This window comes from Ictalurus punctatus, chromosome 26, assembly GCF_001660625.3.
Source record: "Ictalurus punctatus breed USDA103 chromosome 26, Coco_2.0, whole genome shotgun sequence".
In the NCBI taxonomy this organism is placed as follows: Eukaryota; Metazoa; Chordata; class Actinopteri; order Siluriformes; family Ictaluridae; genus Ictalurus; species Ictalurus punctatus.
Window position 1 is genome coordinate 487,501 of NC_030441.2, and position 12,500 is coordinate 500,000.

General features: G+C 45.7%; 2 protein-coding genes across 3 annotated transcripts in view; both read right to left on the reverse strand.

Moving 5' to 3' along the window:
• Positions 1 to 801, reverse strand: part of cacng3a (calcium channel, voltage-dependent, gamma subunit 3a) — a 3,726-nt gene extending 2,925 nt beyond the window's left edge. Inside the window, exon 1 of the mRNA XM_017457200.3 lies at positions 531 to 801. Coding sequence (XP_017312689.1) covers positions 531 to 741 — 211 coding nt within the window. The 5' untranslated portion in view covers positions 742 to 801. The remainder of the gene's footprint in view (positions 1 to 530) is intronic.
• Positions 802 to 1,271: 470 nt separating this feature from the next.
• The window catches only part of prkcba (protein kinase C, beta a), a 28,561-nt gene continuing 17,332 nt past the window's right edge, over positions 1,272 to 12,500 (reverse strand). The window contains exons 6-17 of one of the 2 annotated variants that reach the window (XM_053676404.1): positions 11,125 to 11,281; positions 10,881 to 11,015; positions 10,662 to 10,758; positions 10,394 to 10,540; positions 9,982 to 10,155; positions 9,145 to 9,236; positions 8,899 to 8,961; positions 8,530 to 8,668; positions 8,233 to 8,313; positions 8,029 to 8,136; positions 7,616 to 7,756; positions 1,272 to 2,974 (exon numbers count right to left, since the gene is read on the reverse strand). In XM_053676404.1, coding sequence (XP_053532379.1) covers positions 2,822 to 2,974; positions 7,616 to 7,756; positions 8,029 to 8,136; positions 8,233 to 8,313; positions 8,530 to 8,668; positions 8,899 to 8,961; positions 9,145 to 9,236; positions 9,982 to 10,155; positions 10,394 to 10,540; positions 10,662 to 10,758; positions 10,881 to 11,015; positions 11,125 to 11,281 — 1,487 coding nt within the window. In that variant the 3' untranslated portion in view covers positions 1,272 to 2,821. Of the gene's footprint in view, positions 2,975 to 4,410; positions 6,334 to 7,615; positions 7,757 to 8,028; positions 8,137 to 8,232; positions 8,314 to 8,529; positions 8,669 to 8,898; positions 8,962 to 9,144; positions 9,237 to 9,981; positions 10,156 to 10,393; positions 10,541 to 10,661; positions 10,759 to 10,880; positions 11,016 to 11,124; positions 11,282 to 12,500 lie in introns of those variants that run through there. The other variant, XM_053676403.1, reaches the window with a different exon arrangement.

Sequence of the window (12,500 nt, forward strand, 5' to 3'; positions counted from 1 at the left end):
ACATCATCAGATCATCAGATCCTCAGATCATCAGATCCTCACATCATCAGATCCTCAGATCCTCAGAACCTCAGATCATCAGATCATCAGAACCTCACATCATCAGATCATCAGATCCTCAGATCATCAGATCCTCAGATCATCAGATCATCAGATCCTCAGATCATCAGATCCTCAGATCATCAGATCATCAGATCCTCAGATCATCAGAACCTCAGATCCTCAGATCATCAGATCATCAGATCCTCAGATCCTCAGATCATCAGATCCTCAGATCATCAGAACCTCAGATCCTCAGATCATCAGATCATCAGATCCTCATATCATCAGAACCTCAGATCCTCAGATCCTCAGATCACCAGACGATGAATAACTGCATTATTTAATTGCAATAAAATGAAACACACACTTTAATGAAACCCTTGTGCAGAAGAAAATGAAGCAGAAAGGAATTCAGATTTCTCGAGAACCGATTTCTGTGGACGAAAGACGTTTGATGTAGCGGAATGTAGCGAGTGTTTCGTCTTTACCTTCCATGCAGCACTGGCGCCAGAGCCCCGAGTGCGTGAGAACCTCTTCGTTCTTTTGGGCGGTGTCGTTGTCGCCCGTGCTCTCGGTGCGACACACTCCGGGCGAGTAAAGCCAATAATCCGTTCCCACTGCGATGGTCATGAGGCTGAACGCAGCAAACGCTCCGGCTGTAGTGACGAGCATCTGCGCTCCACGGTTGCACGGCCTCATCGTTCTTCCATCTCACGTTCGTAGACGACGATCCGAGGTGGCACCTGAACGAGAATCACACCGTCGTCCTTCGCTCGGGAACTCCGCACTTGTTTTTGCTTCGTCGGTTAACCGTGAAGTTCTGAGATCATCTAAAACGAAGCGGAATAGTTCACCAGGGCATTCTTGCTGCAGTGCACAATGATGAGCGTGTCCTCTGGTCACGGCCACTAGAACGACCGCCCCTTCGTCACGGATCGATAGCGTGAGTGAACCCTGTGTGAAGCCTAGTCCATTATCTGCATGTAGATTTAGATGCCTAATGAACGTCGGGTCCTGCACATGCTTTCCGGGTCCGGAAAATGGATTCAGCTGGACCAGATCTGCTGGGCTATCCCGGCCCAGAACTTTAAAACGACAGAATCAAGAACACTTCATGAAGGCACTAAACCCGAGCTCATGAGCAGATAATGAATACGTAATGGAGATATAAACACTGTCCGATCTGCCTCCTCTGCACAAAGACCAACAAATACACACAGCGTTTGGAAATTTCAACTTTATTTCGTCCTACACACACACACACACGCACACACACACACACGCGCACACACGCAGCATGCATCGTTGCGAATATCCATCGTTGGATCGATAAACCCTCGGCCCTACGTCAGTTCACTTGTAATCCTCGTTCATTGCTGTTTCGTCGACTTGCATAGTTAAATCCGTAATTCTGGGGAAGGTTAGTACCGGAAGCCCTTAATTTTATCTTTCACAACCGACAACAACGAAAAAAATACACAACAACTCCTGCATCAAATACATGCGAGTTTAAAGTGCGTGCGCACGGATGACGACGGAAAATAACGACTCTTATCGGATATATTTTTAAAATAGACTCTCCTGTCGATTAACAGCTGTTAGCGAACGTTAAATGCCACGGACGTCCACGTATCCGTATTATAATACATCGCCAGCACTGGTCACGTGACCACACAACGCTTGCTCTTATGGAAGACTAGGATCTCTATTGTACGCTACGTTTATTTCTACATACAAAATGAAAGATCTATCAACAGCGATAAGGATCTCTGCTATAATCCGACCACAATACATATCGACACGGAAGCGCTACCACGCATGCACATGGTGGACTGGTTTCTGCTTGTCCCCCCCCACAACGAGTCTACAAAGTCCACAAGATGCTTCATACCGACACAAAAACTTCATGAGTAAATAGTATTTTGATTTGCATGTAGCGTCGCTAAATCATCACCATCATAAAAACCCGCGGACCGGAGCGAACGCACGACGTGACGATCGAGTCTGGAGACGCACGCGCACGAGGCCGGAGTCGTCTTCTAAAACAATCACGGCTGTTATTATAATCATGCGTCTTTCCTGTTTTTAAAGCAACTTGTTTTTAAATCGCGCTTAGACCGTGGCTGTGCGTAAGTATTCACACGCGTACTGTAGAAACATCATGCTTTTATAACACGGAAAGGATTGCACGGGAGGCCGGGGGTGAATACTTATGCAAGCCATCGTAGCACTATCAACTATAACAACGAATGAGCTTAACTTTTAATTCGCGCACTGAGACGTCGTCTACGCCACTCAGATCGCCATCTTGCTCGGGGTTTTCTCGTGTTCCACATAAAACAACGGCGTATGGATGAGTCCGTTATCATCGTCATCGTTTTTTAAAATATGTTTGAATTGCAAAAAAAACAAACAAAAACAAAACAAACAAAAAAACATGGATGCTGATGTGTTATTTATTACTAGGACTGTAATTTGTTATAATTTAGGCTGTACGTGGTTTATTATTATTATTATTATTATGATGATGAAATATGACGGTGTAAATCGTTAGAAATGGTACAGGTCATATTTTTGTAATATATTTGCTAAAATTTGCCGTTTGATTGGACCGGAATTTGAGCTGGTCGGATATTCTCATGGAGATGATAAAACGTTCTCATGGAGATTATGAACATCGTCGTTGACGCGCTTCGTCCGGCGCGTCTGAGACGATCGGGTCGGTCAGGACAGCGAGGACGGGAAAACGGCGGAGGAGGAGCCGATCACGGACCGGAGGTTACACCTGAATGACGAACTCCGGGTTGGTGTAGGAAAAGCCTTGGAACTCGTTCTGGTCCAAATTCATGATGAAGAGTTTATCGGTTGGAGTGAGCTCCACTGCCATCTTGGTGAACTCCTTGTCGAAGTTGCCCGCGTCGCGGCGATTCTTCTAGAAATCGGAGAGAAACGGGGAAAGAGAAAGGGTCGTGTCGGTCACTGAGTTACAGGGCGGACATGGTGCTTATAAAAACAACAGAACAAGGTGGAGATGATCATTTTCCTGTTATGAAGCACTGACTTTGGCGATGATTAGAATCACCCTCCAAAGATCCAGTACAGTACGTTCTAGAATAGCGTAGTGGATAAAACAAGTACACGTCCATCCAAACTCCACACTGGAGACTCCTTCCACGGATGATAAATAACAACAACAAAACTCACCATATCAACACCACGTCTGTTGATGATATTTTTGTCTTATTGGAAGATCCACCATGAAGATGGGAGACCTGTCAGAGCTGCTGAGTTCAACAGCGCCCTGGAGTAAGTTCATTTTTTGACGCCAAAAGTCAGTCGTTCATGTTTCGAGGCCACTGATGCGAGTACGTCATGTGACCTCCATCGTCACTTCATGTCAGCAGCTAGATCAGATCTAAATCAGATCCAGATGTAGCTTCTTATCAAGTATCATTTACCCATTACAAACCAACGTACACATTGTGTATGATGCCATAGAAAATTTGTTATAAATGTTTTCTTATTTACATATCTCATCACAAACACAGAGATTTTCAATACATGGTGGATATTGTATAAATATATAAATATATGAGTTATGAAATCTTTGCTCATATATGCTCAGAAAGCTTTAGCTTTTCTTTAGTTGAAAGGGTGGCTCCAGGAAGTGCTTGGGCCCGTAATTGCTGCCTGCAGTTGTATTTAATATTATTATTATTATTAGTTGTAAGAAATGGTAGACATTTTTAAGGTGTTCCACAAGTATCTACACTCGGTCCCGTCCTGTTTTCTTGCGCGTGCTTCCGTCGGGTCGGACCGGGTCACTGGATGAAATGATGACGCTACGAAGGCCAAAGGATTTGTCCCGGTCACGTTCTTGTAAAGCATCAGGAACATCAGATGTTTACAAACATTTACAGATTTCCTTTGACGGATTCCTACCTTGAGTGGGGCTCAGAGGAGCACCCTTCTCCTGCTCGCCCCTCGGCCTGGTCCCTGTGAGCCTACGCGACAGCTGGCAGATGTTCTCACAGAAATGAACGAGGGTGTTTCTCTCACACACACACACACACACACACACACTTACACAGGCATGCTTTCAGATATACAACTTCCAGCAGACGGTCTTGATTAGCGTGTGTGTGTGTGTGTTGGCATGTGCTGCTGGAAGGAGCATCTGGATGAAAGATTTATTGTTTGGTCTTTCGCTGACTCTGCTTTTTTCATAAACGGTCGCAGGTTTTGTTAAATGACTTTAACGACCTCGACCAAGCTCTAATAAAACACAAAACCCCCTTATACGCTTACACCCTTACGCTGAATATGCGGTCACACCAACATTAAGAGGATTCAGTGCAGAACACGGGAAAGGATTTGAAGGTGCCCATGCCTTTATTTTATTGGTCACTCCGCAGGATGAGGTTCTCGCTGAAGAGCAACGAGAAACTCGCCGCGCAACACATCATCACCGCACAATAACAATGTGTTGTATCGCGAGGATGCTGTTCAGATCGTGTGAGAAACAAAACAAAACAAACAACAAAGTTTATTCATAAATGGACTATTTTGTGTGTATATATATATATATATTAAAATGTAAAATGTACCATCTCTTCACAGTGGATTGCATTTCTCTCGTTCAAATACTTTGAGGGCTTCTGGTTTAACAAGAAGAATTAGAATAATGTACGACACAGAACTGCTGGACTAACCACAAAAGATACGCTCTCTATTTTTACCCCCAAACATCATCATCATAATAATAATAATAATAATAATAATAATAATAATAATGATACCACTTTTGGGACCACTTTTTGAAAACTTCTGGTGTAAAGAGTGTATCCAAGTTCATGCATGATGTCACCACCCCGAAATAAAAAACACCACCACTGTACACCTGATACACGTGTGCTGAGAGAGGGAAAGCAAAAAACATTTAAAAACAAACAAACAAACAAACAAACAAACAAAAAAAGCACTCGGTCCCCGTTTGGGAATCACTGATGTAAACGAACTACATTAAATCACACAGGACCAAAGTCTAATCCTGACCTGACTTTTGATTTGGCACAGAGAGAGATCGATCTATAGATATATATATATATATGAGGAAATAAAGAAACGTTTGTGTGTATACGCGTGCTCACACTGGGCCTCGTTTATCAACCTGAATAGATTTCAGCGAAGTTGTGCGTAAAGATTACGTTTCATACACCAACTGAAGTAAAAAAAAAAATCCCTGCGTGATTTAAATGAACGATCTACAAAATCGTCAGTGCTTGTCGACTTGAATTCACGGCGCGTTTACATTTAGCCACGCCCACAAAACTCGGAAACGGGCGAAATCGCGGCGGAACGTAATGGAAGAGCGGCGCCGCCTGGACCGTCCGGTAATGCAGATCGGCCGTCGCGGCTTGCCGGTTACCACGGACGCGCGCCGACTCCTCCTCCTCCTCCTAGAGGGCGCCATTACTTTTGATTGTCCCGATCGTTAATACGAAAAGTCTCGGCGCGTACCCCGCAGCGTTAGTTCTTAGTGCAAGTTCTCGCAGGATACGACGTTTTTCGGAACTTTCGCGAATCGTCGAAACGCGCCGGCGAACAAATCTCCTTCGTATCCGCTTTGATAAACAAGGCCCAAAATAAACAAACAAACAAACAAAAAAAACCCCCACAACAAACAAACAAAAAGTACCAGGAACAGACTGACCTACAGAATGAAACTTGGTGGCTTTTAATATTTTGGCGAATATTGTTTAAAAAAAAAAAGTATACTTTATATCTATATCATCTATAATATATATCCTATTTATATTCGAAACCCCGCCCCGCCAAAAAGATATGCAAATAGACCGCTCATTATTTTAACCGAATAATAAAAAGTAAACATGTATATATATATATTTCTCATGTAGTCAACTCATAACATTACGAGTTTATAACACCGTAGAAGGGCAATGTGTGTGTGTGTGTGTGTGCGTGTGTGTGTGTGAGATAATTAACCAGCATGAACCGTATGAAACAAACGGAAGCGTAAATGTAAATACAGACTGGTCAAACTGATTGGCTCGTTAGGTCTCGGTCGTTTCAGGCTCTCCGATCTGATTGGTGCAAGCGCCACGCTGCTATTGGCTACTTGGACTCCTGAGCTGGGAAATCGGGGTTAATGTACGAGAAACCCTGGAACTCGTCCTGGTCCAGGTTAAGAATCACTTCCTGGTCGGGAGGGGTCAGGACCGGAGGATGGCGGGTGAAAAAACGGTCAAAGTTCTCTGCGTCTCGACCGCACTGTGGAGAAGACGAGAGAAGAGAGGAGTGCGATGGGAGGATGGCGGTTAAGATGAAATAAAGTAAAACAACAACAACAAAAAGGTGTCATAAACATGGCAAAAAACAATAAGTCTGCAGGAACAATGTGAAACATGCGAAAGCGGGATTAAAACACAGAGATGTCATTTCCAGGACAAATCAGAGCGGTAAATAAATCACAGCCAGTTATCTTCAAATGCTTTAATCCCATTCGTGTTATTTTATATATATAAATATACGTCTATATCGATATATATAAAAGCAGAACATTCTTCAACTGAAACCAAATGAGGATGTTTAATAAGAGGTGACTCTCAGTTTCGAAGCACAAGCATGGAGCGGATTCTCGTGAGATGAAGTGCTCAGTGCGTGCTCATCGGGTATACGATCGTGTCGTGACGGTCACGACCCGTGGAATCCGATCGGCCCGATCGGGCGCCGATCCGATCGATCGTGATATATAGGAAGAACGAGACACTCGGCGGAGACGCCGTTACACCACGACGTGCCGAAGCTTTATTCCGTGTGTTTTATTCCTTACTCAAGCAGGTCTGATCTTCAAGCGGGTCTGATCTTCAAGCGGGTCTGATCAGGAGTTAGTGGAGTGAACCGGAACCTGTGTGTACCGGCGCTGGAGCGAATTAAACCGCCGAGATCAAAGAAACACCGTTACAGACGTGCAGGTCACATGATCGACAGGGTCTTCTTAATGTTACCCTATCCCTTTAATAAAGTTGATTATATATATATATGTGTGTGTGTGTGTGTGTGTGTGTGTGTGTGTGAGTGAGTGGCAGCTCCTTCAGCCCGATGAAAGAAAGATGACATCAAAGTGAACGTCAGAAAGAAAAAAAGGTTAAGAGATATGACAGAACGGTCACACCCACCGCCGTGATTAATAACACGTTACACTTATTATTATTATTATTATTTTCTGTTATGTACGTGTATATAATCAAACTCTGCTCATGGGTACGTGGAGGCCTCGTGGAACGTGCCGAGATGATTCCGCACGTTGACGCGTTTCCTTTTGAAACAGGAAGTCAGACTGACGGCGTGTTAAAATGCTTGTTTACCTGTCAAGCAAAACACGCCCCCCCCCCCCCCCACAGGGGGCGGAGCATATCCATTTATCCTGAGAGAATTCAGCTGGAGGAACTGAAGTCACATTTTCCATCTCCTTTTGATAGGGAAGTGAAATTCTTTCTCACACACACACACACACACACACACACACACACACACACACACGTTTACTTACTGCTTTGGGTTTGAACGGAGGTTGAACCTCTTTGTTCTGCAGCTTCTCCCAGTCCATGTACCGGAAGAAGGCGTGTTCCTTAATGTCTCGCTCGCCCTCAGGGCCGCAACCCAAACGCTTCCCCGGATGCTTCGTCATCAGCTGAAACGCACGCGGCCAACTGTGAGCAACTGACAGCAGCGCAGGTTTATATATTTATATATGAACGCGCTCGCTCGGACGCGTAATCGTTTCTATAGCAACGGCGCATTCGCATCGCGGCGGACGCTCCGCTGATAATACCCAGATAAAAATCCCGCCAGCGACGGTTTGGTCTGGTGAGAGGAATGGTTTGAAATGGTTTGTGCTAGCATGGTTACTAACGAACCATGCTAGCACATTCTGTGTATAATAACGTGTGTGTGCACACTCACGCCCTTGCATATAGCCACGGCTTCTTTAGACATGGATTTGGGATAGGAAACGTGGTGCTCCATGATGGACTGGAAAAGCTCGTCTTCGTCTTCGCCGTCGAACGGCGGCTACACACAAAAGGGCAAGAGGTAGAAAGACGCTACGTTAGAACGCGCGCTGATCGGCATCGTGGGCGTAGCTTGCTGAGGGCGTTCAGCGCTCACCTGTCCTGCTAACATCTCGTACAGCAGAACTCCGTACGCCCACCAGTCCACGGACTTCCCGTACGGCTGATAGGCTATGATCTGAAAGTGCACAGACAGAGGGAACCGTTTACCACAGCCGCGTCACACTTCCTGTCGCCGCGGTTACGGGCGTTTACAATAATACACTTGCTGAAGGAGAAGTCTGTACGAGAATGCGGATCGGACGGCCGACAACGCAGGGATTTTAATTGGGTTTATTGTAAATCTTACGTGTTACTGAGCTGTTGTTCCAAACACACACACACACACACACACCTCGGGTGCAATGTAGTCCGGAGTTCCGCAGAAGGTTTTCGTAGTCACACCATCGATCATGTTCTCCTTGCACATGCCGAAGTCGGCGATTTTAATGTGACCCTCGGAATCCAGCATCACGTTATCCAACTTCAAGTCTCTACACACACACACACACACACACACACACACACACACACACACACACACACACACACACACACACACACACACACACACACACACACACGTATGAGCGACTCCAAACATTAAGAATGATGCATCGTTATTCGTTATTTTTTTTATACTGCTCTAGAAACCTCTTTCGTTATTATCGAGCTGTGAAATGCGTTAGAATAACGTTGCTGGAACGTTAGAAACTGTTCGTACCTGTAAATGATGCCTTTTAAATGGAGAAAGAATAGACCAATGGCAATCTCTGCAGCGTAGAACCTAGACACACACACACACACACACACACACACACACACACACGCGCGTGCACACACACACACACACACACACACACACACACAGTTCCTATACTGATAATCAGACTATTCAATTCCCTTGTTTTTTCCCGTGTGTGTGTGTGTGTGTGTGTGTGTGTGTGTGTGTGTGTGTATCTGTACTTACACAGCATGCGGCTCCTTAAACTTCCCCATTTGCTGTATCTGGTACATCAGATCTCCACCGTTAATGTACTCCATCACAAAGTACAGACGGTCCTACACACACACACACACACACACACACACACACGAAAATCAGTGACACAGAACAGACAGTAAACAGGGATGTGAGATATGATCATCAATTCCAGCCCACGGAGACACAAAGCTCCGCCCCCGAACTAGAGTTAGCATTAGCATTAGAAAAGACTACGAGAGAATCAAATCTCCTGCGGTCATCAGCGCTCATGTGGTTTGGAATAAAACGGCGTATAACGGAACGGTGTAACACTTCCTTCACGTCGCGCTCACATCAGGCTCTAAAGAGTCACGCTGATTTATAACAGTTTTATCACGCTGTTGATGTTACCGATGATTTTAAGCTGTTGCTAATTAGTGTTATCGTTCAGCCGCAACCGCTAGCTAGTGTCTCGGCTTAGCGAGCGAGCGAGTTCTACGATTTCGATAGAGTTCGTGATCTGAAACGTTATTAAATCGATAAAAAGGAAATGAAATGAAAAATGACGACACAATACAGGAAGTTCAATTAGACGTGGAAACTTTTCCATCAGCGGTTCTTCCTGCTCTGTTGTCGCTGTTGTTGTTGTTGTTGTTGTTGTTGTTGTTGTTTTCTACAAACACTGTATTTTTAAACGTGGCACTAACCGACTGAGAAGGAACCTCTGGAGCGTATGAGGAACTGAATGTGAATTTGAATGCAGGAGTATCTGTTATCTGCAGAAGCAGAGAAAGCAGAAGTTGCACAAGCTGTGTGTGTGTGTGTGTGTGTGTGTGTGTGTACCATAGTCTGAAAGCACGAGTGCAGCTGTGTTAGAAAAGGCGGTTTTCCAGAAAGCGCCAGGACTCTCTTCTCCACCATGGTGCACTCCACGTCATCGTCCTGGATCACCACGTCCTTCTTTAGGATCTTCACGGCGTAAAGCTCGTCCGTTCCTTTGCGCTCGGCGAGCATCACCTGGAGACGCAAAATGCCTTTATGGTGAAATGCGGAACGATCCGGAATAAATTTTTTTTTCCCCCATAACGACAATATATATATATATATATATTAACACCCACATGCTAATGCATTATCGTTTCTATAGTAACGGATTGAAAATAAACATCAATGCGGGGAAGTTTTCTATTTAACGTTGATGGAAGGAGTCTCCAGCGTCAGAGGGAAAGCTGCAGGGGTTAAAGCGCTTAGGTACCTTTCCGAAGCTGCCTTTTCCCAGGACCATGATGAAGTTAAAATCGGACAGCTTGACGCGATCCTGGTTGCCGTTGGAGTCGTATTTGGAGATGTCGTTGGACGACGAGCTGTCGGTGTTCTTCTGGCCCGGACCGATCCTGGCTCTCTGAGAGGAACGAGAGAAAACAAGAATAAAACACTTCAGGACGCGTCGGCATTCAGGACCGCCAGGGCGCCCCCTGGTGGTGCGTATACGCATTGTAACGTGTTGAAATGGGATCGCTGACCTCAAACTTCTGCCGGAGTTCCTCGTTACCGTCTTCACCGTCTGGTTGGACCGGAACGTTAAAATATTCGCCTTCTTCTTGGCCCAACAACTTATACCTAGAAGATAAAGAGTCCGTGTCTTAGGAACAGCGGAACCTCGAGGTTCTACGGGCGAGTCGTGAGCGGAGACGTGTGGATGTACGAGGGCGATTGGAAATGCGTTTGTTTAAAGACCTTACCAGCCACTGACCCCTTGCTTTTGGAGCTCGGAGATGCCAAACGAGAGAGAACCCATGAAGTCATTCCTGCTGGTCAGATCCCAGTCCCAGATTTCCACAGACAGACGTCTGTCCTTATCCGTCTCACGCAGATTGCTACAGGAGCACACGCACGAGGCAAATAAAAACAACAACAAAGGTTTTTTTCAGAGGATTAGCAGCTAGTGGAGATTTCCATGAGAATAAAAGGGAAGATTTGGCGTACAATGCGAACGTCTCGTTCCAGGTGGGGTTGAGCGAACACTTGATGGTTTTGGTTTTCTGCTTGCTTTCGCTCTTGGGGTCGGGAATCAGTTTGAGCTTGACGTACGGGTCCGACAAGCCGTTCGGGTCCATCGGCACCAGGTTCCGAGCCTCTTTGACTGTTTGGGGGAAGAGTACAGCGTATAAGACATTGCACAAAACACAAACATCTGGCCGTCGACAACCGCACAGCTGTTTACTGCCTTAGAACCCGAGAGAGGACACACGGGCCCGATTATTACAGAACAAACCAACGAACACGTCGGACCCCGACCTCTGACCCCGAACACAGCCGTTAGCTTAGCGTTAGCCGAAACCGCTTCACCGCTGCTGCTGGTGTAGAGAATTATAACGTATTAGAATGAGCGCAAACATTTCAACCTGCACTGCTGTCAGCTCCTAACCGCGTTCTACACACATCTGGACGACTTCTAACCGCGTTCTAGACACATCTGGCCGACTTCTAACCGAGTTCTACACACATCTGGCCGACTTCTAACCGAGTTCTACACACATCTGGCCGACTTCTAACCGAGTTCTAGACACATCTGGCCAACTTCTAACCGAGTTCTAGACACATCTGGCCAACTTCTAACCGAGTTCTAGACACATCTGGCCGACTTCTAACCGAGTTCTACACACATCTGGCCGACTTCTAACCGAGTTCTACACACATCTGGCCAACTTCTAACAGAGTTCTACACACATCTGGACGACTTCTAACCGACTTCTACACACATCTGGCCGACTTCTAACCGAGTTCTACATACATCTGGCCGACTTCCAACAGAGTTCTACACACATCTGGACGACTTCTAACCGAGTTCTACACACATCTGGCCAACTTCTAACCGAGTTCGGCACACATCTGGCCGACTTCCAACAGAGTTCTACACACATCTGGACGACTTCTAACCGAGTTCTACACACATCTGGCCAACTTCTAACCGAGTTCGGCACACATCTGGCCGACTTCTAACAGAGTTCTAGACACATCTGGCCAACTTCTAACCGAGTTCGGCACACATCTGGCCAACTTCTAACCGAGTTCGGCACACATCTGGCCGACTTCTAACAGAGTTCTAGACATATCTGGCCGACTTCTAACCGAGTTCTAGACACATCTGGCCGACTTCTAACCGAGTTCTACACACATCTGGCCAACTTCTAACCGAGTTCTACACACATCTGGCCGACTTCTAACAGAGTTCTACACACATCTGGCCAACTTCTAACAGAGTTCTACACACATCTGGACAACTTCTAACCGAGTTCTACACACATCTGGACGACTTCTAACCGAGTTCTAGACACATCTGGCCAACTTCTAACCGAGTT